The following is a 24,618-nucleotide window of genomic DNA, read 5'->3' as shown; positions in this document are numbered from 1 at the left end:
CACAATTTCACAGAATTATTCCAACCTGTGGAAATATATATAAAACACATGACAAATCTCATTGTGTACTAAACTGGGCCTTTAAAAACTCATTACTTCAAAGAGCAGTGGGTTTATTAGATATTGAATAGATGGCCATTTAGATGAGCATTATTTAGGTTGTTACTGTGAACTAGAAGAAGACAGTGGCAGGCAGGGTGATCCTCATACCCAGTAACAAGCTTCAGGCTGCTTTATATAGAAACTAGCAACAGCTGGCAAGCAAGAACTGGGTAAGGCCTATAATGATTAATTTAATTAAAGGGAGACTGATTTGAAACAGGGGTTTGCTGTTTGCAAATTAGGGTTGTAAAGCTACCGGTAATTTACCAAAGTTACTGGAATCTTCAGTAATGTTGGTAATTAACATCTATGGTAATTTTGTAATTTATACTTGAATAATTTTTAAAAAACGTATTAATATATAGTATTAATTTTGTCCATGAGTTTGCCATGATTTTCTCGTAGATAGACCATATGGTTCAAGATAAAGTAGCCTAATTTATGAAAAAAGCATCTAATCAACAATGTCATTATTTTCAATTAACTCTGCAACTCTTCCAACTGTTTACTTTTTTCACAGCTGCCACCAGTTTCGTGCCAGAACATTTACAACAAAGACATATTGACATAGTAAATAAATAAAAGTGTGTAAAATATATATATAAAGGATATTGGTGTTCACTAAGTTTATATTTAAGATAATGTTTTACAGCTTTGTCATTCTATTTTGCTATTTGTTATTTGATTAAATCATGGTTTTTACATGATAAGGTCACTCAGAGGCCCAGAGATAATTACAGATGCCTGTGATAATCTGAAGTACCCAAAAAAGCCACTAGATGTCATCTGATAAAACTCCAAACAAAATTTGAAAGTTACCAAAATGCTAGTAGTTTACTCGTAAATTTAGAAAGTTTCCAGTAATATACCCTTCCTTTGCAAACCTATTTCAAAAACATAGTAACATTATCATTGTGTGATAGCAGGCACAGCACCATTTCACAAAGACCCTTTTTCTTTCTTTGAACAAAAATCATACTTACACATGTCTATTAGTCAAATCAAAGCATCAAATCAATTTTTTTTTCAATCTTGAGAAGTAACATGATTAGTTGGTGTCATGTTGTTATTATAATAAGACTATTTGATATTTTTTTTTAAATTATATTTATAGTAGATGTGCATATCAGATTACTGCAGTCTGCAGTAATCAAAAGTAGGCCTACAACTTAAAGCTACTTTTGAGAAAGCTACTCTCACTCCCCTTCAATAGGTCTACTCCCCAGGTCATAGTTATAAATGTGTCCTCAATCAATTTTTCAGTGTTAAAAGGGTCAAATTCAAGAATTCTATCCCTAGTAACAGTAGGTCAGCTCTGTCTCACCCCTTTCCTTGCAATAATCACCAGATCAATCAACCTTACCTGGTAAAATAAATGTAAAATGAACAATCGCAAGACATTTTGCCCCAGGGGATGTATTCGGTCTTCAGCGAGAGCCGAGTCTCGCACTGAAAATGTGTTATTATGTCCTCGCTGTCAAAATTTGAGTAAAATAATAGAAGTAAAATAATAGTTCTCTACTATTTCTCTACTACTATACTTATTCTTTTTTCCAATGCTCCCTGACTGTCATAGGTCATTATTAGCGAGCTGGACACAAGTAAAAGAAAACGTACTACCCCCCACATATAAAAAAATATATAGAAATAAAAAAATAACCGAAGGCTACACTCCTGGCTCAGAAGATATGGTAGTCATAAAAATGTCGACTGGCTCCACAAAACATCTCAATCTGCAGGATGAGTGGCAGTCAGAGGTTATCAGAGAGCGCCACCTGCGGCTCAAGAACAGAAGCTGCACTATCGACTTTGGTCCCATTTTCAAATACACATATTAATGGATTCAGCAGCCACACCTGTTGCTGACAGGTGTATCAAACCGAGCACACAGCCATGCAATCTCCATTGACAAACATTGGCAGCCTTACTGAAGAGATCAATGATTTTCAACGTGGCACTGTCATAGGATGCCACCTTTCCAACAAGTCATTATCGTCAAATTCCTGCCCTGCTAGAGCTGCCCCCGGTAAACTGTAAGTGCTGTTATTGTAAAATGAAAACATCTAGGAGCAACAACATCTCAGCTGCAAAGTGGTAGGCCACACAAGCTCACAGAACGGGACAGCCAAGAGCTGAAGCGTGTAGAGCGTAAAAATCGTCTTTCCTGGGTTGCAACACTCACTACCGAGTTCCAAACTGCCTCTGGAAGCAACGTCAGCACGGTAACTGTCATGAGCTTCATGAAATGGGTTTGGGTTCGGTGGTCGAGCAGCCTCACACAAGCCTAATATCACCATGCGCAATGCCAAGCTTTGACTGGAGTGGTGTAAATCTCGTTGCCATTTAACTCTGAAGCAGTGGAAACACGTTCTCTGGAGTGATGAATCACGCTTCACCATCTGGCAGTCCGACGGACAAATCTGGATTTGGTGGATTCCGGGAGATTGCCACCGGCCCCAATGCATAATGCCAACTGTAAAGTTTGGTGGAGGACCAACTCCATATTAATGCCTAGGATTTTGGAATGAGATGTGTTGACGAGCCGGTGTCCACATACTTTTGGTCATGTAGTGTACCTTTCAGTGCTACTGTCAATAGAACCCCCATGAAATGTGTGCTCAGTGCAATTTGTAAGACATGCTTAAACAAGAAGTCCTGAATGTTTATGACATTATGTGTAGCACAGAATAAAGCAGTAGGCTAATAACATGGTAACAGTGTGGTCATAGTTACTCATCATGAAAATATTGTTCCATGAAGACACCCCTTCATTTCAGTCATTAAGCAAATTAGGCTTGTAAAACTACCGGTAATTTACCAAAGTTATTGGAATCTTCAGTAATGTTGGTAATTAACATCTATGGTAATTTTGTAATTTATACTGAATATTTTTTTCTAAACGTATTATCCAGAGCAACTTATATACATTTTCATACTGGTCCCCCATGGGAATCAAACCCACAACCCTAGCACTACAAATGACATGCTCTACCAACTGAGTCACAGGGGACCCTTGTTTCAGGGTAATACACCACACCAGATCTGGGTTTAAATACTATTTAAGGTATTTTTAAATTACTTTCACACTTATTTCAAAGTTTGGATATTTTTTCTTTGACAATACACCTAGTTGAATATTTGAAAATGTATTTTGGAAATACACTTGAAAAGAATTGGCATGTACTCAAAACACAGCGGGTTTTCTTCTTCTTAAAATACAAATATTTAAATATTCCAGTCCCATGCTGTCATGGATCCCTCTGAAACTTTCATTACGCACACCTGGCCCCTATTCCCATTGATTAGTAAGTGTGCCCTTGGTTTATCATTGTCCTGTCGATTATTGTTACAATGTCCGTTGGTTCATGTGAGTACCTGTGTTGTGTGTTTTGGCTTTCGTGCCATTGTGGATTGCGCAGATGATTACGGGTCTCGTCCCATGGGTTAATCATTGTGCGCTTGTGTTATTTATTGAGGTACTCCTCGCTCTTTTGTTTTGGGTTTCAACCCTGTGTTTTGTATAGTGTTTGTTTGGTCCTCGTCCCCATGCCTTTACACTGCACACTGTAATTTGGGTATAATTCCCAAAAAAATATTACGCATTCCTGCTCCTGTCTCCCGAATCATTCGTACCGACGTGACACATGCATTTAAACCAGGTCTGTCTTGAACTCACTGATATCAGATTTCCCAGTGGCTGGCCCACCACCACAGAATGCACTGAGCTAGGCTGATAGCTCAGTCCCAGTTTCCAGTTGTTTTGAGAATGGCAGAAGTCATGCTGGATTGACACCATGGCCAATGTTCAATGTTTATCCATTAAAGCTTGGAAAAGAGACCTATACTTGGGACCACACGAAATCTGAATAGGAGGCTAGTGATTGCTTTGCAATGTTTGCTGTTAGCCACTGAGTCATTCCAAACCACTCATTGTTGAATTTGTGATTTCCAACTTGTTGTGTAATGTTTATAATTTCTCTTCATATGACAAGGATTAGCCAGTAGATTTTGTCGACTTGATTCATGATAATGACTGTTGCTTGCTAGCTAAGATTTTGAAAGTATGATGTTGACATGATCATTCAATCAAAGCTGCTGTAGATTTAACGTGATTTGACATAATTTTATCTGTGGCCAATGACATTGAGCCTTAGATGGGCACTTCTAATGTAACTCTATGGCAGCTAGCTCTACCCTTAGATTTGGCAGTGACGTAGTGTCCACATGAGTGACAGAACACTGAGCCAATCACGCAACTAGAGAACATTACCAACCCCTATGTATTAATGCCAAAATAACATGCAAAACATGCATATAATTTGTTTTTGCCAGAAAGGTGGGGCTCTGCAAGAACAATTGTAAACTGCACAGGAAGAAGGGTTTGCGATTGCGGACTGGAAAAGGGGATCCTTGTTATCCGTTTCTTTTCTGACAGCATAGACCTTATTGCCACTAATACCATTCAGGCTGTGGTATTGGTCCTCTACTATTAAACCTGCTGTATCCAGCTCATTCACTCCCCCTGCTGGATTTAAATGAATGGACTGCTTTAAGAAAATGGCAGAAGATGTGGGGGTCTCTGAGCAAATTCATACTTCAGGGAGAACGGTGGAGTATCTGAATATAGTCCAGAAATAAACCCTACCTCCTAGGGCCTCTAAGAAGTTTTTTCCATATTGTTTATATCTATCCAGTTCCAGCACCTACGGTGTGGTGTTCAAGGGCTGGTAGGGTTGTTCTGTATGCAACCTGCAGCTTCAATCTCACACAACATATAAACATATGTTTACATTGCCAAAGCAAGTGAAATAAACAAAAGTGAAATAAACAATATGGATGCAAGTTGGATGCGCACTTTGTTAAGAAGCAGTGCGGCTTGGTTGGGTTGTGTTTCTCTCCATGAAATTGGAGAGAAAAGGGGGATATAAAAAAAATCTACAGTTAACATTACACTTACAAAGTCCCAAAAACATAAAGATGTCATCCTATGATGTCTATAGAAAGGGTTGTAATGATGTGAAAATAGTTACAAAAGGGAAAATAAATATAGTTTATTTCCCGTGGTGTTTGTTCTTCACTGGTAGGCCTTTTCTTGTAGCAACAGGTAACACAGCTTGCTGCTGTGGTATTTCACCCAGTAGAGTTGATCAAATTGGGATTTGTTTTCAAATTCTTTGTGGGTTTGTGTAATCTGAGGGAAATATGTGTCTCCGCTAGCTGGCCCACCACCACAGAATGCACTGAACTAGGCCGATAGCTCAGTGCTTTCTGTTTTGGTGAGCTAGGCTGATAGCTCAGTGCATTCTGTGGTGGTGAGCTAGGCGGATAGCTCAGTGCTTTCTGTGGTGGTGGGGCAGCCAGCGGCAAATACAGAGCGTAGGTATTGGTCTCTTTCTCAGTGACGTCAAATATCAGCTGACTGGTTTGTTTCGCTATAGACTCCGCAGCAATCAGCAAAGAAGGAATAGCACAACATCAAAGGACTCAACTTCTTATTATTACAAAAAAAACTGGGCTTTGATCGGCCAAAAATTTACAACACCTACATTTAAATATATTTTCAATTCATACAGGGATCTTTTGCCTCGTTTACAAAACGGTTTGACCTGCGTGAAATATGCCTTCAGAGAAGACGTTCAAACAAAGGAGGACATTTGGTATGTAGCCTATTAGTACAGCAGGTTGTAACATTGAAGTTGTCTAATTGTGTATATTATTTCGATTTTATCAAATGTAGTGGCTTCTTATTTCAGTATCAGCCATTATTTGGAGAACAGATGGTTTTCCAGTTTCCCCTAGTAAGGCCCAGTGTCTGAATAGTTAATCAGCTCAACTTCGATCAGAAGTCAAAGGCAATAAACCGTCTAAGTACAAATGGGAGATACTTTATTTTATCTATTATATAATATAGGCATTTTCACAGCGACAAATTCGTGATAATTAAAGGTGGTAGCTGTATTTGTATAGGCTAATTGATCTGGCTCATGTTATGCAACCCGAACAGACGGATGGCAAATATGGTGTTGTTGTGTTTAGTTTGTATGCTGTAGCATATAATGTATGTCTCTGTACAATGTAAGCGTGTGGCAGCGAAACGTTAAATATATTATCGTGTGCTCCGCTTGTTTGTGACAGAGATGTAAAAAAAAAAAAAACAAGTAGCCGATATTACTCTTCTCGAAAAGCAGGAAAGTGCGCTGCATGATTGGGGGATGGGACGTATTGCGTAGGTGAAAGGAAGGCCTAGGGGAAAGGGACAAAAACAAATGTCTGTAACCTCTGACTTTATCATGTAGGCCTAGACCTAGATAACACGACAATTCATATTTGGACTGTTATCTTCGCTTTCCGCAAATAGGCTTTTTATATCCGATACATTGTTTTCGTCTGAGATAAGGCCCCTTGTTTACTTCGCGACAGTTAAGCTCTTTGGCGATACAAGCCATGTAGCCAACATATCGGTTAGTTTCCATTTCCTGGATGAGTCTACATTGGCTCAGAAGGTTTCCTAGCTCTTTGAATTTGAAGTTGGCCAATTTGTCGTCACGGTAAAGTGTCTGATGTCATGGCAAATTTATTCAAAACAGTTCAGACCAAACGTCAGTCTTAACGTTTCCCCAAAAAATTGCGCAATATCACCACGTGAGAATGAGAGCACTGGCTGAACACGTGCAGTGTCCCAAACTCAAAGAACATAAACATCTTACCAGTTACAATGTTGCTGTAACATGCTACTAGTTTACACTGCAGTAGTTACAACAGGGGATGTAGTTATTGCATTGGTTATTATTATATTGTTGTGGTTATACATAAGTGAAATCTGTGGGTTGGAAAGTGAAATCTAAAAAGTGAACTTACCATCACATAGTGTGTAGATTTGACCAGTTATATCAAAGTATGTGGCTCTGGGGTCATGGGTAGGCTTGATCTCTGCGCTGAGGCTACAGAAGTGAAATGTGGCCACTTTTGATAATATCTAAAAACAAATAGGGTTTCTGAAAATAGAGATGGTGTTAACAAGCTTTTAATTTCCCTTCTGATATATTTCTTTCCAAGTGTTGAGCAACATATTGGTACACTGACTGTAGCCCAAAGGTAGCCCGAGCTTCCTTGTTTCTAACTGCCCAGGCCTTTAACCCGTTAAACTGCAAGTTTGGGGGGGATTTACATAAGAGACAAGTGAGCTAGTGTATTTCTGTATAGAAAGGCCACAATAAGAACATTTTACTGGAGTAATTGGGATCAGGCAGTTCATCCTTCCAGGCATTTGTGTTATTGTTGTTTCTTCTATCAGTCCGTCAGAACTAACCTAGAACAGGGTTTGAGTGATAACAAAGGGGCCTTATCTGGTGCCATGGAAACAGTCGTTTTGTCCTTGTTACACATGGTCATGGAGGTGCAAAGTTCGGGTGTGCTGGATTAGTGCCGATAATGTTCACTTGCTGTTTCGTTTAGGATCTGAGTTTATTCAGCACCTGGTGGTTTGCTGCACAGATTGTATTGTGTAAACATAGGAGGTTTAAGATAACAGGCTACCATATATTTTCCCATTGATTTGTCATCTCACCTGTTCTTCCTTGTGTCCACAGAGCAGAGAGTAGATGATGTGAGACTGATTCGAGAGCAGCACCCCAACAAGATCCCAGTTAGTATTACATCTATTGCCATAACAATCCTAATGTATACATGAACAGAAAATATTCCTCAATACAGACCCACCCTTGCTTCCCTCAACACACCGAGGGTATCCTCCCTAGTGGTTATTCTCATGAGGAATAGGTAGAAGGGTGTGGAACCTTCTCTGTGTTAGCCATGTATCAGGACCCAAGCAGACCACATAGCAGATTGAATATCGCTCTAACCTTCCATCTGCTGCCTCTCTCCCCTCCTTCACCCAGATGTACACACACACACTGAGAGCCAAACAGAGCCTCAGTTACACTACATGACTGCTTCCTGAGCCTTTCCTTTGTCTCTCCAGGGTCACAAAGTGCTGAGTAATGCCCCTCCCCCTGTGAATAACACTAGCTGTGTCTTGGTATTATCCCCTCCCCCTGTGAATAACACTAGCTGTGTCTTGGTATTATCCCCTCCCCCTGTGAATAACACTAGCTGTGTCTTGGTATTATCCCCTCCCCCTGTGAATAACACTAGCTGTGTCTTTATCCCCCCCCTGTGAATAACACTAGCTGTGTCTTGGTATTATCCCTCCCCTGTGACCAACACTAGCTGTGTCTTGGTATTATCCCCTCCCCCTGTGAATAACACTAGCTGTGTCTTGGTATTATCCCCTCCCCCCCCTGTGAATAACACTAGCTGTGTCTTTGTTATTATCCCCTCCCTCTGTGTCTTGGTATTATCCCCTCCCCCTGTGAATAACACTAGCTGTGTCTTGGTATTATCCCCTCCCCCTGTGAATAACACTAGCTGTGTCTTGGTATTATCCCCTCCCCCTGTGAATAACACTAGCTGTGTCTTGGTATTATCCCCTCCCCCTGTGAATAACTCTAGCTGTGTCTTGGTATTATCCCCTCCCCCTGTGAATAACACTAGCTGTGTCTTGGTATTATCCCCTCCCCTGTGAATAACACTAGCTGTGTCTTGGTATTATCCCCTCCCCCTGTGAATAACACTAGCTGTGTCTTTGTTATTATCCCCTCCCCCTGTGAATAACTCTAGCTGTGTCTTTGTAATGTGACTCCTCCAAGCACAGTGTATCTTGGGTCCAGGGAGCTCTATAATAAGACGTTTCCTCTGCTCCCTTTCAGGTCATCATCGAGAGATACAAGGGAGAGAAGCAGCTGCCCATCCTGGATAAAACCAAGTTCCTGGTTCCTGATCATGTCAATATGAGTGAGCTGATCAAAATCATCAGGTACAGGATGTTCCATCATCCTCTCTTCTCTGTATTTACTGACACCACTTTATCAGTCATTTAATCACTAAAGCAAATTCACTTAATTGATCTTACAAATCATTAAAAATAAATGTGAGGATCTGATACACAGATATACTATCTACTCTCTTGTCTATGTGAGGATAAGATGTGCTAAACTCTGTATGTTTGCCCTCACTAGGAGGCGCCTCCAGCTGAACTCCAACCAGGCCTTCTTCCTGCTGGTGAATGGCCACAGCATGGTCTCCGTGTCAGCAGCCATCGCTGAGGTGTACGATCGCGAGAAGGACGATGATGGCTTCCTCTACATGGTGTACGCATCGCAGGAGACATTTGGAACCATAACCCCCCAGTAACAGCCTCCCACCACCACACCATAGCTCGGACAATGATATCTCCTCCTCCCTCCTTGATCCTTCGTTCCTAAATACAGACCGATCCCCCTTGCCTTCCCTCAACCCTTGCTTAAAACCTTAGCCAAGACAATGGGAACCAGACTGACCTCTTCTCCCATGCCCTTAAGGGCCCCTTATAGATATTAAAAGCCATGTCCTGCACCTTCTCATACTCATACTGCCCACTACCCATTACTCAACCTCTCCCCGTACATCCATTACTCAACACCTCTCCCCGTACATCCATTACTCAACACCTCTCCCCGTTTATCCATTACTCAACACCTCTCCCTGTTCATCCAGCCATGTGTTTTGGAAAAGAGATTCAATAGTTATCTTTGGGTTGTTTGGTGTATAGAATGGATTAGTATAGCAGAGATGATTGCCAGTTCAGGTTGAGTTCGACTCAAACAATTTACAGCTTAAATCCCTGCTTGAGTCCTTCATGGTTGAGTTCAGTTATACAGAAATCTCCATATTTTATTTTCCACTTGTTGTGTTTGCTAAACTTGAATGAGCTCAGTATTTTGGATGAAGCTTCAATCACAACAGTTGTTGAGGAATTTTCTAACAGTTTAGTTAAAGCGCTGAATCCAGTTTGACAGACATGGGACAAACTACTTCCACAAGAACATGTTTCATCAAGTCTCCTATAATTGGTGACTCAGGCCAATAGTCTCAACTGCTGTGACAAAATGAGTGGTTCTTTTTTCTTTAGTCTTTCCTTTAGTCACTTGGTTGAATATTCTAGGCAAACTGTAGGCTTCATTGTATTAACAAGTTTTTAAGGCTAACATGTTAATGTGCGTTCAGTTTAGCAGTTCCCCTCCCCCCGTGTTGCTCTGAGCTACTTGATAAGGGTTGTGGGTTCAGAGATTATTTTACTTTGCACCTTTCAAAAAATTCAATAAAAATGAAGGTCCTTTCAACAAAAAAAAAACAAAAAAAAATTCTTCCCGCGCTTTGTTGTAAACATCTCCACGTAGAAGAGATGTTAGGGACTCCTGGTTAAAAAGGAAAGAAATGCTACCGAAAACCTGCTATGATGATTGTTATAAGAAATTTGCCTCCATGTTCAGCATGATGATGGAATTGCACGTGTGTGAAAGGGTCACTGATGTGGGATAATGCTGATGTCAGAAGTAGGGTGTGGGGTTGGTGGCTGTTTTGGACTGGGCGGGCATCACGGCCGGGTCTGTCCACCAACCAACTGTCCATCCGTCCCCCTCCTAGACCTGCCCTAGGGCTCTGAACAGTACTCATCCCAGGGTGGCGTCACGCTTTTAGAATATTCAATTTGTTTAATAGAGGGTTATTTATGCCTTTTATAATGTGTGCTGACTGTTGTGCTTTTCCTTCTCGCTGTCCTCTCAACTGTTTAAATGTTAGATGCCTTTTTATCTTCATTTTTGGCAGATAATCTGTTTTTATTTAATGTGATTTTACTTCCTTGTACAAATGTCCATATGCTATGTGTGTAATGAATACGAATGATTCTATGATCAGTTTGATTGAGGGTTTAATAAGAGGAATGATAGTTTTATCAGCCCAATGTTCCTCTGCATGCTCTGCTGTTTGCCGCTCTCATTCTTCATATTCACAGCAATATTACACAGCCTTTTATTGTATTTGTTGGTATTTTATGAATAAAACAGACGATGTAAAGGTATTCCCATCTAGAACCCCTATCCTGACGTTTGAATTAGATCAAATACTGATCAGTGAGAAACATACAAATGTTGCCATGAAAGGATGGAAACCGAACACATGAATGTACTTTACAATGTTTTTGATGCAGTATATAAAAAACAATTCTTAAACACAGTACATAAAAATGAACAAGTGATTTGCCCTTCAAGCTCAAATCTGCTTCAAAATAATACCAAATGTTTTAACTTTTTAATGCACAAAATGTTTACTTGATCAAGCAACGTGCATAGCTATTGACTAAGAAGATAGTTATGTTACATTCAAATAATACCAGATAATTAGATTTGTCTTTTGGACAGGGGGGTGTCATGTATGTTTGACAACAACCTCATTGGAACCAGTAAGGTGAACCAGTTCCAGAATCCAAAAATATGGTGTCATTTTATTATGTCCATACATTTTCTTTACAAAAATATTTGTACCATGCAGGGTGGCTAAGGCATCCAGGATAAACAGCTTAGTGCACAAACATGATTTCCAATAGTCAATGATAATGAAAACAGTTGGTTTACACAATGTTTGCAGCGTGAACCAGGGTGTATTCATTAGGCACAATGTAACAAAAAAATATTTAAAAAAATGCACCATCAGAGAAATGTCTACGCTGTGACTGTGGTGCATGCTAGTTCTGTATGTGGCGTATTGTTACACTAATGTTCTCACTGTAAGCTCTATTACTCCCATGAGAACTAGACAGGACATATGTGGTGAAAAGTTTTGACACTTTTTAAAAATACAACATTCCCCAGCATGCAATACTCTACAGATGGTCAGATACAATCCTTGATTGGGCCCTCCAATTCCTTGATCTTTGGTCCTCAGACCAGATCACATCCAGCAGAATAGAACTACTGTAAATCTGTTTCCTGTTTCAACCTGATCTTGTCAGTCTTAATGTCTTAAAGAGCAACAGCCCCTTAAAAAAACGTAGCATTTAGAAAACAGCATATGTGGCATCAGAATGAGTCAAACATTTATTATACTGTCAAAATTGACTACGAAGAGTAAATAGGATAATTTTGGTCATAAAGTCAGCCTTGTCTAAAACAGAGTTCTGTAAGTGTTGTGGTTGTGACTGCATCACAATGTAAATGAAGATTGGGTTTGTTTAAATCCTGCCCATGTGCCCACAGCTGACTGCATACAAGTAATCATCAATTCAGAGTGGAGCTGCACACAACACAATCATAATGCCTGTGGTAAATTTGGGTTGACTTTGGATATCCCTATGGGGCTAGTTATGGACCATTTGTAAATTACACAATATGTAAGAATTCAATAGCTCCACATGTCAATGACTTAAAACATTAAACCAACTATAAATTGTAGAAATTCATATGCAAATATTGAAAGCATTTAATGAAAAGTTCTGCAATGTGAAAATATTGTCTAATTTATATTGTGTTATTTATTGACGGTCCCTAACTAGCCCTGAAGATAGGCTATCGAAAGTCAAATCAACTTTGCAGAGGTTGCGGACAAGCTGGCTGAAGCAAATTGGCAAAATAATTTGGCTAACTCTTCCCACCGGCGAACACACACAAAAGACACCCACATCAAACCACACCCCAAAACCAACTCAGTTTGAATTCAGTCATGGCCCCGAGCATTTCATAAACATCATTTTCAACAAAATGTCCCTTATGACTGAATTGTGTCCTCCAGACCTGGCTAGGAACATTCCAGTGCAACACAAAAAAACAATAACTTGTCCATCCTTGAGGACTATACGGTCCTCATGTCACACTCGCATCCAATGGACTGGGACCAGCCGATCTCATAAAAGTGCTTTCACATGCCACACCATGGTGGCAACTCAAGGACACATTCACTGACATTCAATATCAAATCTTTTTCAAAAAGGATTCTTTTACATAGCACCACCTCATCAAATCCAACTATTATAAAATCAAACATACATAACCTTATACATACAACTAAAACCTACACACATTTCGACAATGATTATAAAATTAGACTGCTCCAACTTCTAAATGATTAAACAACACAAATATCAATGTCAAAAAATCTAAACTAAGAATGCTCGCACTATTTCTTTCACCATTAATACCTGCACTGTATAGGGCAAAGTACCCACAGCGAATGATGTGAAGAATAAAGCACTCGCTTCTCTTCCTCTGTGTTTCTCACAGACCTGCTCCGTCCCAGAGGAGAACGATTTGGTAGTCAGTCAATGTGCGTTATTTGTCAGTCATATTATACTGTAAGTCTTTGCATTCACACATCAGCATCCTCTCAGATACATCCAACTCATCTCCAGAGCGACTTAAGAGGACATCTTTGCATACGCATGAGTTGTTATGAAAGGTGTAGGTCTGTGGAGTTTGACCGATTGACTGAGTGAGGCCGAGGTGTGTACCAAGTAGTGTGAGAAGTATTGCATCATATTTTCAACTGGATTTTGTACAGCTAAATCATTTCCCATTTGAAAACACTGTATACCCTCGGCCTCAGGGTTTAGACCTGACCATCTCTTGTATGATCAAGATCATATGTTACAGATGAACTGGGGTTAATATCTCCTTCCAAACTGACTCCATGCTTCGACTTTCATCAGTCGAGTTAAGTGGCCCCAGGCCACCATTCATTCACCAATCATCAAAGGGTGTTCAAAGAGTTACCTACATTTTTATTTATTTTACCTTTATTTAACCAGGCAAGTCAGTTAAGAACACATTCTTATTTTCAATGACGGCCTGGGAACAATGGGTTAACTGCCTGTTCAGGGGCAGAACGACAGATTTGTACCTTGTCAGCTCAGGGGTTTGAACTCACAACCTTCCAGTTACTAGTCCAACGCTCTAACCACTAGGCTACGCTGCCGCCCCAAATGAAAGGGACTCCTCCACCAGGAGGATCATAAGGTGCTGATGTGCACAGGGGTCACAGGAGTTCCTTGTTCTTAGTCCCCAGAGTCCTGGCTGTCTGATTTGGGAGCATACTTCAGCCGGAACGTGCCTGCAAAACAAAATACCAATGGTGCTAAATATATCAAGTTCCCCAAGAGGTTTCTGCAGATAGTAAACATATGTATATTTAATCATGGAATTACAATATCTATTTTAGTAGCTGTAAGGGTTCTACTTTATACCTTGCTGAGCAGCGTCCATTGGTGGCTGCTTGCATTCCTGTGCCCGATGGCCGGTGACCCCACAGTTGTAACAGGACAAGCTCCCTGGCTTCCTATGCCCTCCGTTCCCCACCCCCCCATGAGGCTTGTGCACGTTGGCACCGGCCCCCAGGAAGCCCTGTATGGGGGGCAGGATAAGCCCCTGCTGCCCCTGGGTGTCGTGGCTGTGAGACACACTGCTGTTGTAGAGGGGCGGTGCCACCAGGGGGTAGGGGAAGGGGCTGGCAGTGCTGCTCCCAGCCAGCAGGGGACTGAGGTGAAGCAGGGGCCCCAGGGGGAACACTGATGTCCCTGAGAAGGGGTGCTGGAAGTACCCTGCATAGCTGGCAGGGAGGGCCCCGTAGGAGCCACAGTTCCCACTGCAGCCACAAGAGCTGCAGACACAGACAGAGGAGTTAGGGGTGGAGCCAGAAGTGACAGCGTAGCTGCTGGTGTCCGTGGAGGTGGGACTGGAGCTGGGTTGGACAGCGGACCTACTGTTCACACAGTAGGTGTTGCCTGGCACCACTGCCATGGGAACACTGCTCGCAGTTCCCATGTGAACGCTACCCACAGACGGAAAAGCTAACTTGGAGGCAGGAGATGAGGAGGAGGCAGAAGAGTAGGGGTAGGGGTAGTGTCCAGTATGCCGTAGAGAGGGGGACACCTGCAGGTGTAGAGGGGGGTGTGAGACGTGGTGCAGAGTGTTGGAGGTTGTGGTGAGGGCGGAGCTGGTGTCCACCATCAAGACTGGAGGGGAGCGCAGCACAGTGACCCCGGAGGGCCCCCGGGGACCAGCAGAGTCCTGGCGAAGGGGAGGGGACCCCATACTGTCCACACTCAGGCCAGGGAACACTCTCTCCAGTCGCACCCCAACAGCCACACCTGAACCCAGGGGCTTGGCCCGCTCATCAGGGCAGAAGGGAGGTAGCCGGGGCTTACAGGGGGAACCCAGGATGCGTCCTGGTGACTGTAGGCTTAGGGAGGGAGGAGGAAGGCTCATGTGGGAGGGGCAGGGAGTAGGATCATTCTGCACAGGCAGAACCTGAGCAGTGGGCCGACTAGGCCCTGTTGTAACGGTGGGGTTTAGGAGAACGTAAGTCCTGTCCTTCTCTCCTTGTTCTAGTCCTGACTCCATCCCTGGATAGGAACAGGATGACACAGAACAAAATGTTATCAGTGATATACCAACTTATTGAAGGCCATTTCAGTTAGCTTGATAACTCCTGAGGGAGATAGACTCACGTCTGTGTGGCTCCTTGGCCCTGTTGAAGGCACCTTCCCGGGACAAAGACAGAGAGTGAGGGGTCATGGGGCTGGAGGGGGCGCTGGAATACCCTGAAGAGGAGCTGCTGTCCCGGGTGAGAGGGTGCACGCCTGTCTCTACCTCCACACACAGCTCTAAACAAAGAAACTGTGATCAATGAAGCTGAAGGTGTACAGTTGAAGTTTACATACACCTTAGCCAACTACATTTAAACACAGTTTTTCACAATTCCTGACATTTAATCCTAGTAACAATTACCTGTTTTAGGTCAGTTAGGATCACCACTTGATTTTAAGAATGTGATCTTGTATGGTCTTGTATGTCTTTGTATGTCTTCTATGTCTTCCATTTCCTAATTGCTCCCACAGTTGATTTCTTCAAACCAAGCTGCTTACCTATTGCAGATTCAGTCTTCCCAGCCTGGTGCAGGTCTACAATTTTGTTTCTGGTGTTCTTTGACAACTTTTTGGTCTTGGCCATAGTGGAGTTTGGAGTGTGACTGTTTGAGGTTGTGGACAGGTGTCTTTTATACTGATAACAAGTTCAAACAGGTGCCATTAATACAGGTAACGAGTGGAGGACAGAGGAGCCTCTTAAAGAAGAAGTTACAGGTCTGTGAGAGCCAGAAATCTTGCTTGTTTGTAGGTGACCAAATACTTATTTTCCACCATAATTTGCAAATAAATTCATTAAAATTCCTACAATGTGATTTTCTGTTTTTTTCTTCTCATATTGTCTGTCATAGTTGAAGTGTACCTATGATGAAAATTACAGGCCTCTCTCATCTTTTTAAGTGGGAAAACTTGCACAATTGGTGGCTGACTAAATTCTTTTTTGCCCCACTGTATATTGACATACCCTGAAAGGCCGCTCAGCAAGGAAGAAGCCACTGCTCTAAAACCGGCATAAAAAAAGCCAGACTATGGTTTGCAACTGCAGATGGGGACTAAGATCGTACTTTTTGGAGAAATGTCCTCTGGTCTGATGAAACAAAAATAGGACTGTTTGGCCATAATGACCATCGTTATGTTTGGAGGAAAAAGGGGGAGGCTTGCAAGCCGAAGAACACCATCTCAACCGTGAAGCACGGGGGTGGCAGCATCATGTTGTGGGGGTGCTTTGCTGCAAGGGAACTGGTGCACTTCGCAAAATAGATAGCATCATGAGGTAGGACATTATGTGGATATATTGACGCAACATCTCAAGACATCAGTCAGGAAGTTAAAGCTTGGTCGCAAATGGGTCTTCCAAATGGACAATGACCCCAAGCATACTTCCAAAGTTGTGGCAAAATGGCTTAAGGACAACAAAGTCCTGGAGTGGCCATCACAAAGCCCTGACCTCAATCCCATAGAAAATTTGTGGGCAGAACTGAAAAAGTGTGTGTGAGCAAGGAGGCCTCCAAACCTGACTCAGTTACACCAGCTCTGTCAGGAGGAATGGGCCAAAATTCACCCAACTTATTGTGGGAAGCTTGTAGAAGGCTACCCGAAACGTTTGACAATTTGAAGGCAATGCTTCCAAATACTAATTGAGTGTATGTAAACTTCTGATCCACTACGAATGTGATGAAAGAAATAAAAGCTGAAATAAATCATTCTCTCTACTATTATTCTGACATTTCACATTCTTAAAATAAAGTGGTGATCCTAACTGACCTAAGACAGGTCATTTTTTACTAGGATTAAATGTCAGGAATTGTGAAAAACTGAGTTTTTAAATGTATTTGGCTAAGGTGTATGTAAACCTCCGACTTCAACTGACGTAGGCTACCTGCAGTACGTTGTAAAGGTCATGCTGAGAAGGTGTACGTCAGAGGAGGCTGGTGGGAGGAGCTATAGAAGGACGGCTCATTGTAATGGCTGGAATGGAATAAATGGAACAGTATGAAACACATCAAACATATGGAAACCTCACATTTGACTCCGTTCTCTTTGTCCCATTTCAGCCATTAAAATGGGACCATCCTCCTACAGCTCCCCCCACCAGCCTCCTCTGGTGTACATGTTGTAGGGATTGCCAATGTTAATAAATGTGTAGTCTACATGCAAACAGAGTACCGATCATGTCTTTGTGCCTTTATTCCAAATGTCAAGTTTACTTTTGTATTGAAATGTTATCCTGTCAGATGAGTTGCATACTGTACCTGTGTTGCTACTTGAGTAGACGTGTGCCACTGGGCCTATGTGGCTGGATGGAGTAACCCTGGCGATGCCACTGCAGGACACAGGGAACTGGGACAACATATACCTCTTCTCCATCTTCTCCCTTTTGACAGGAACACAGTCAGTCATCACAGCAACATCTTTGTCATCTCTACATAGTGGACAGCCACAGTATGATCTGGAGACAGTAGCTCTATTGAAACCCTAGAGGGTGCTCTAGTCTAGCCGTCAAGATTACAAAAGCACAGCATCAACACCCTCCGTTTCACCAACACACCAGCAACAGGTTGTGTGAGAAATAGTTATTTGAGATGAACACCAGTGCCATGAATGGTACAGAGAATTGCTAGAATTTTTTTTTAACAACTTTCGAGTCGGTACACTTACACAATTTTGACAACTCACCATATTATATAGCTTGGAAAATCCTGTTAATTTAGCTGCATTGCCAGGTGGAGAAAAAAAAAACAGGCTTGACAGTGTAATGAGTGATCCCGAATATGCTCCCATGAAGCTCTCTGATAGTCCGACAGATCTATGGAAAAGCACCTGAGGAACTTTCCACTTCCTGTCACCAACACACGTGGTCGTACCTGGCTAAACCTGGCTAATGGAAACATGCTGATATTAGCTGTGGAAACAGGCTGAGTGATAGTGTTCTCTCTCAGTAACACTCCTACGCTACAACAGGTGACTGGGTTTTCCATCCGGTTTATTCTTTCCATCTTTCCTTTAGGTACAACTTATCTGGACTAACCAATCTACCCCACCGGAATGATAGTTAACCATTGACAACCAAATGACCATGAATCTTTATACCATGACATGCCTTACAGAAAAAGATTGCAGTTAGAGTGCAGTATAACTGCAGTATGCTGCATCCAAAATAACAGTTTCTTTTCATATGCTAATTTTGCAGTGTAACTGCAGTTCACTGTAGTTATTCTGCAATTACTGAGTCCAGTCGACTGCAATTACTGCACTTATAAAAACGGCAATATTTTTTTTGTAAGGGATTGTTGAATACTAATTTCTGTCTTGAAGGGTATTCTAGAGCATTATTTTCTTATAACACACGGTATGTTTGCAATTCAATGCCCATAGTTCATTTTTACATGTTTTGTTTGAGCTGCTTTGAAAGCCTCAGTATAAAAGGGTTAATCAACTCGTGGCTCTAAGGGAAATAACGCAACTCCATGGAAGGTTAGTTCCACTCAGCTACCGCGTGTCATTTATTATATTCCATAGAACACATAACCTCGTGTTGATTGTCCCTTACATAAACACCATTGACAAATCTCCTGTGTTAATGTTTAATATAATAAACAATCAACAGACACACCATTTACAAATGCTACACAAACTATGAAGTAAGACTATCTAAATAATAAAATTATGAAACATTAGTTGTAAAGAGTATCTATCTATCCATCCACCCACCCACCCACCCACCCATCCATCCACCCACGCATGCATCCATCTAACCACCCACCCACCCACCCATCTACCCATCCATTCATCCATCTACCCATGCATGCATCCATCTACCCACCCATCCAGCTACCCACCCATCCATATACCCATCCATCCATCTACACATCCATCCATCCATCCATCCATCTACCCATCCATCCATCTACCCATCCATCCATCTCATTACCCTCTGAACTACCTGGGTCTACACAGGAGTATGTTGGAATGGGCGTGTCACTGCTTTTATGTGGCTGGGGGACAGAGGGCTTGATAAGGGGTCTGGGTTCAGGGTTCAGACTCACTTCTGCAGTTCCAGCTGCGTCTTCAGCTTCTTCTTGGCTCCCTGGGTGAGGTCATACTTGTTCAGATCCTCCTCTGTGAGTCCAAGGAACTGCGGGAAAAAAGAGCACATTTAAGAGCACAGATAGGGGCTACTAGGGAGAATGTGATTGTTAGGGGAAGACAGCAGCTGTTGTTTGATCTATTCTAATGTCTGTTGTTGGGGCTTTCTAATAACAGACATGTAGCCTCATTCTGACATGTTATCATTGATATTGCACTTGTCCAGACTACTTGCTTCTAAATATCCTTAGCTGTTTTTTAATATGTGATTTTGTCAGTATTGTGATTGCTGCTAAATGAATCCCTCTTTGGGGACATAAACGTTTTCTGGATCTGAACTCTTTCCCTGCATACACCCCATTTCCAAGCCAGAACAAAGCCACTTTTAGTTATATCCTGATCTCTTCAGCTCCATAGGTGTCTTAAATGCCATTCATCCACTGTAACCTAAACCCACCAATGAGAGACTCTCTCCTTCCTCAAAGCCCACCCACCTCCTCCATGGTCAACTGCTTGAACACTGGATAGTACTTGTGCAGGCGGAGTTTCCTCAGCCAGTCCAGGATGCCATTCTGTTCTGGGCTGCTCTGCAGTGGAGGACCAGGGTTCTGGAGGTGGCCGGGAGGGAGTGCATTATCCCCCCCTGCTACCCCCACCCCACCGGGAGGAAGGATGGGCACAGTGCCCTGGGGGGGCAGCTGGGTAGGAGAGCGAGTCTGAATGGAGTTGTCAACGCTCATGACTGTCTGGATGCTGGCTACACCACATAAAGCCCTGAGAGAGAGGAGCGGGGGGGGGAGAGGAGGATAGGAAACATGGAGGAAAAATAGGGAAAGGTTCATGACAGGAAAAGGACAGTGAATACTGTATATTGCAAAGGATGGAAATAATGTAATTAAGATATTAAGATAATTATAGAGGTTGCAGATTTGAATAGGCAGCAACAGTCTATATCAAACTTAGTGACACTACATTACCAAAAGTATGTGGACACCTGCTAGTCGAACATCTCATTCCAAAATCATGGTCATTAATATGGAGTTGGTCCCCCCTTTGCTGGTATAACAACCTCCACTCTTCTGCGAAGGCTTTCCACTAGATGTTGGAACATTGCTGCGGGTACTTGCTTCCATTCAGCCACAAGAGCATTGGTGAGGTCGGGCACTGATGTTGGGTGATTAGGCCTGGCTTGCAGTTGGCATTCCTATTCATCCCCAAGGTGTTCGCTGGGGTTGAGGTCAAGACTCTGTGCAGACCAGTCAAGTTCTTCCACACTGATCTCGACAAACCATTTCTGTATGGACCTCGCTTTGTGCATCGAAGTATTGTCATGCTGAAACAGGAAAAGGCCTTCCCAAAACTGTTGCCACAAAGTTGCAAGCACAGAATCTTCTAGAATGTAATTGAATGCAGTATCGTTAAGATTTCCCTTCACTGGAACTAAGAGGCCTAGCCCAAATCATGAAAATCAGCCCCAGAACATTATTTATCCTCCACCGAACTTTACAGTTGGCACTATGCATTGGGGCAAGTAGCGTTCTCCTGGCATCCGCCAAACCCAGATTCGTCCATCAGACTGCCATATGGTGAAGTGTGATTTTCACTCCATAAAACGCATTTCCATTGCTCCAGGGTGCAATGGCAGTGAGCTTTACACCATTCCAGCCGAAGCTTGGCATTGCGCATGGTGATCTTAGGTAGTGAGTGCTGCAACCGAGTACCGAGTATCTACGCGCTTCAGCATTCGGCAGTCCCGTTCTGTGAGCTTGTGTGGCCTACCACTTCACGGCTGAGCCGATGTTTCTCCTAGACGTTTCCACTTCACAATAACAGCACTTACAGTTTACCAGGGCAGCTCTTGCAAGGCAGAAATTTGACAAATTGACTTGTTGAAAAGGTGGTACCCTATGATGGTGCCATTTTGAAAGTCACTGAGCTCTTCAGTAAGGCCATTCTACTGACAATGTTTATCTATGGAGATTGCATGACTGTGTGCTCGATTTTACACACTTGTCAGCAACGGGTGTGGCTGAAATAGCCGAATCCACTAATTTGAAGGTGTGTCCACATACTTTTGTATATATAGTGTATGTTGAGTGTTAAAGATGGGAGCCCACCTGTTTGCTCCTCTGTATTGAAACAAGCACCCAAGACCTGTAGCACATGAAAGAAACATAGATCAGTCAGCCACATAATCAACAACCTCTAAATAAGTATACTTTATGAACGGCGATATACAGTACGCAAAATGTATTTTTGAATCTTGTCTATTGTTTATTGACCTCTTTACAAGTTAGGAACAAAATATCAGCTGAGGGTCACCAGTTTTTCGAGTTTAATTTAAGAGCAGTGTGATATTTCAGCACTTTACTGGGGCCTGTGGTACCACATTACAGCAGAGTAAGATAGATTTTTATTTCACTGCATCCCAAGGGTCTCGCAATATCAGCCAAGCGGCGAAAGGCTAGCTGCTCCAGACACAGTCAGACAGACATCCAGGTCTCTCCCACTGCCACTGCCCTGCCTGGGGAGACGGAACTATAAATAAACTCTAGGATGATGTCACCATTCGCCAGGCCTACCAACACAAACATGCCAGTCCAAATTCCCACACAAATCGAAAATAGAACCCCTCAAACCCCAGAGATGAAGTGCCACTCCTCTCAGCCAAACAGAGAGGGGGACATATACGTCCCATGAACACAGAGTAGGGTTAGGACAGGAGTCTTACTTGAAGTGGGAGGGGGAGAGAGGGCGATGGTGGCAGTGCTGAAGAAGAGTTCGGCTTGGTAGTGTTTGAGAATGTGGGCTGGAAGAACCGTCAGGCACCTGTACAAGGAAGGAACACATGAGACAACGTTACATTCCATGCTCGATATGATTCCTTCCCTCCTTATCTCTTGTCTTTGACAGTAACACCTGGAACTAGGTCAAAAACAACATTAAAACAACATGCGCCGAATACAACAGGTGTCGGTAGACCTTACAGTGACATGCTTGCTTACAAGCCCTTATCCAACAATGCAGTTTAAAAAAATACCTACAAAAATAAGACTAAGACATAAAAGTAACAAATAATTAAAGAGAAGTAGTAAAATAACAAAAGGCTATATACAGGTGGTACCGGTACAGAGTCAATGTGCGGGGACACCGGTTAGTCGAGGTAAATGTGGTAATATGTACATGTAGGTATAGTTATTAAACAGATAGTAGCAGCAGCGTAAAAGGGGGGTGGGAGGGGGGCAATGCAAATAGTCTAGGTAGCCATTTGATAAGATGTTCAGGAGTCTTACGGCTTGGGGGTAGAAGCTGTTTAGAAGCATCTTGGACCTAGACTTGGTGCTCTGGTACTGCTTGCCATGTGGTAGCAGAGAGAACAGTCTATGACTAGGGTGGCTGGAGTCTTTGACAATTTTTAGGGCCTTCCTCTGACACCGGCTGGTATAGAGGTCCTGGATGGCAGGAAGTTTGGCCCCAGTGATGTACTGGGCCGTACGCACTACCCTCTGGAGTGTCTTTTGGTTTGAGGCCAAGCAGTTGCCATACCAGGCAGTGATGCAACCAGTAATGATGCTCTCGATTGTGCAGCTGTAGAACCTTTTGAGGATCTGAGGACCCACGTCATCGATGCACTTGTTGATAAACTACAGTAACTACTTGGTTGTTACTCATTATCATACATATGTAGTATGAAAATATTATATATCACAACACATACAGTGTTAACTATGCACCACTGTTATCACTGTTTAGCCCCGGCCTACTAACTGTTCGCGTGTTAGCATCGGCCTGCTAACTGTCTGAATCGCCGTGTTCCCAGTCAGCCCAACCACTCACTGGACCCATATTGTTCACTTGGCTATGCATGCCTCTCTCTAATATCAATATGCCTCGTCCATTACTGTCCTGGTTAGTGAATACTGTCTTATTTCACTGTAGAGCCTCTAGCCCTGCTCAATATGCCTTAACCAACCATGTTGTTCCACCTCCTACATATGCGATAACATCCCCTGGTTTAAACGTCTCTAGAGACTATATCTCTCTAGTCATTACTCAATGCCTAAGTTTACCTCCAATGTACTCACATCCTACCTTACCTTTATCTGTACACTATGCCTTTAATCTATGCTACCGTGCCCAGAAACCTGCTCCTTTTACTCTCTTTTGAGAACGTGCTAGACAGCCAGTTCGTATAGCATTTAGCCGTACCCTTATCCTACTTCTCCTCTGTTCTTCTGGTGATGTAGAGGTTAATCCAGGTCCTACAGTGCCTAGCTCCACTCCCCAGGTGCTCTCATTTGTTGACTTCTGTAACCGTAAAAGTCTTGGTTTCATGCATGCTAACATTAGAAGCCTACTCCCTAAGTTTGTTTTACTCACTGCTTTAGCACACTCTGCCAACCCGGATGTCTTAGTTGTGTCTGAATCCTGACTTAGGAAAACCACCAAATACCTTGATATCTCCATCGCTAACTATAGCATTTTCCATCAAGATAGAACTGCCAAAGGGGGCGGTGTTGCAATCTACTGCAAAGATATTAAAAAAAAAATCACCTTTCAAGAAACAAGTCTCTCACTGTTGCCGCTTGCTATAGACCTCCCTCTGCCCCCAGCTGTGCCCTCTATACCATATTTGAATTGATTGCCCCCCATCTATCTTCTGAGTTCGTGCTACTAGGTGACCTAAACTGGGTCATGCTTAACACCCGGCCATCCTACAATCCAAGCTTGATGCCCTCAATCTCACACAAATTATCAATGAACCTACCAGGTACAACTCCAAATCCGTAAACACGGGCACCCTCATAGATGTCATTCTAACTAACTCACCCTCCAAATACACCTCTACTGTTTTCAATCAAGATCTCAGCGATCACTGCCTCATTGCCTGCATCCGTAATGGATCAGCGGTCAAACGGCCTCCACTCATCACTGTCAAACGCTCCTTAAAACACTTCTGCGAGCAGGCCTTTCTAATTGACCTGGCTGCGGTATCCTGGAATGACATTGACCTCATCCCGTCAGTAGATGATGCCTGGCTATTCTTTAAAAGTGCCTTCCTCACCATCTTAAAATAAGCATGCCCCATTCATTCAAAATGTAGAACTAGGAAGAGATATAGTCCTTGGTTCACTTCA

At 42.7% G+C, this 24,618-nt stretch overlaps 2 protein-coding genes across 2 annotated transcripts in view; one reads left to right on the top strand and one right to left on the bottom strand.

The window, feature by feature from the left end:
* The first annotated feature begins 5,510 nt into the window (after nucleotides 1–5,510).
* map1lc3b (microtubule-associated protein 1 light chain 3 beta) lies at nucleotides 5,511–11,062 on the top strand. Its single transcript, XM_064930194.1, has 4 exons — nucleotides 5,511–5,759; nucleotides 7,692–7,747; nucleotides 8,871–8,977; nucleotides 9,180–11,062. The coding sequence occupies exons 1-4, from the start codon at nucleotides 5,720–5,722 to the stop codon at nucleotides 9,352–9,354; spliced, it is 378 nt and encodes a 125-aa protein (XP_064786266.1). The 5' UTR covers nucleotides 5,511–5,719; the 3' UTR covers nucleotides 9,355–11,062.
* Nucleotides 11,063–11,204: 142 nt separating this feature from the next.
* The window catches only part of zcchc14 (zinc finger, CCHC domain containing 14), a 35,037-nt gene continuing 21,623 nt past the window's right edge, over nucleotides 11,205–24,618 (bottom strand). Inside the window, exons 6-13 of the mRNA XM_064930193.1 lie at nucleotides 22,212–22,309; nucleotides 21,598–21,634; nucleotides 19,975–20,254; nucleotides 19,441–19,529; nucleotides 17,647–17,768; nucleotides 15,479–15,634; nucleotides 14,216–15,373; nucleotides 11,205–14,082 (exon numbers count right to left, since the gene is read on the bottom strand). Coding sequence (XP_064786265.1) covers nucleotides 14,027–14,082; nucleotides 14,216–15,373; nucleotides 15,479–15,634; nucleotides 17,647–17,768; nucleotides 19,441–19,529; nucleotides 19,975–20,254; nucleotides 21,598–21,634; nucleotides 22,212–22,309 — 1,996 coding nt within the window. The 3' untranslated portion in view covers nucleotides 11,205–14,026. The remainder of the gene's footprint in view (nucleotides 14,083–14,215; nucleotides 15,374–15,478; nucleotides 15,635–17,646; nucleotides 17,769–19,440; nucleotides 19,530–19,974; nucleotides 20,255–21,597; nucleotides 21,635–22,211; nucleotides 22,310–24,618) is intronic.

Source organism: Oncorhynchus masou, chromosome 22 (assembly GCF_036934945.1).
Source record: "Oncorhynchus masou masou isolate Uvic2021 chromosome 22, UVic_Omas_1.1, whole genome shotgun sequence".
NCBI classification, from domain to species: Eukaryota; Metazoa; Chordata; class Actinopteri; order Salmoniformes; family Salmonidae; genus Oncorhynchus; species Oncorhynchus masou.
Note: the sequence above shows the minus strand (reverse complement) of the source record. Positions and strands in the feature narration are given on the sequence as shown.

Excerpts from the sequence above, each read along its gene's own strand:
- map1lc3b (XM_064930194.1), top strand. The coding sequence starts at position 5,720 with ATGCCTTCAGAGAAGACGTTCAAACAAAGGAGGACATTTG. Across the intron at positions 5,760-7,691 it reads CAAACAAAGGAGGACATTTG|AGCAGAGAGTAGATGATGTG; the intron begins GTATGTAGCCTA and ends TTGTGTCCACAG. Across the intron at positions 8,978-9,179 it reads GAGCTGATCAAAATCATCAG|GAGGCGCCTCCAGCTGAACT; the intron begins GTACAGGATGTT and ends TGCCCTCACTAG.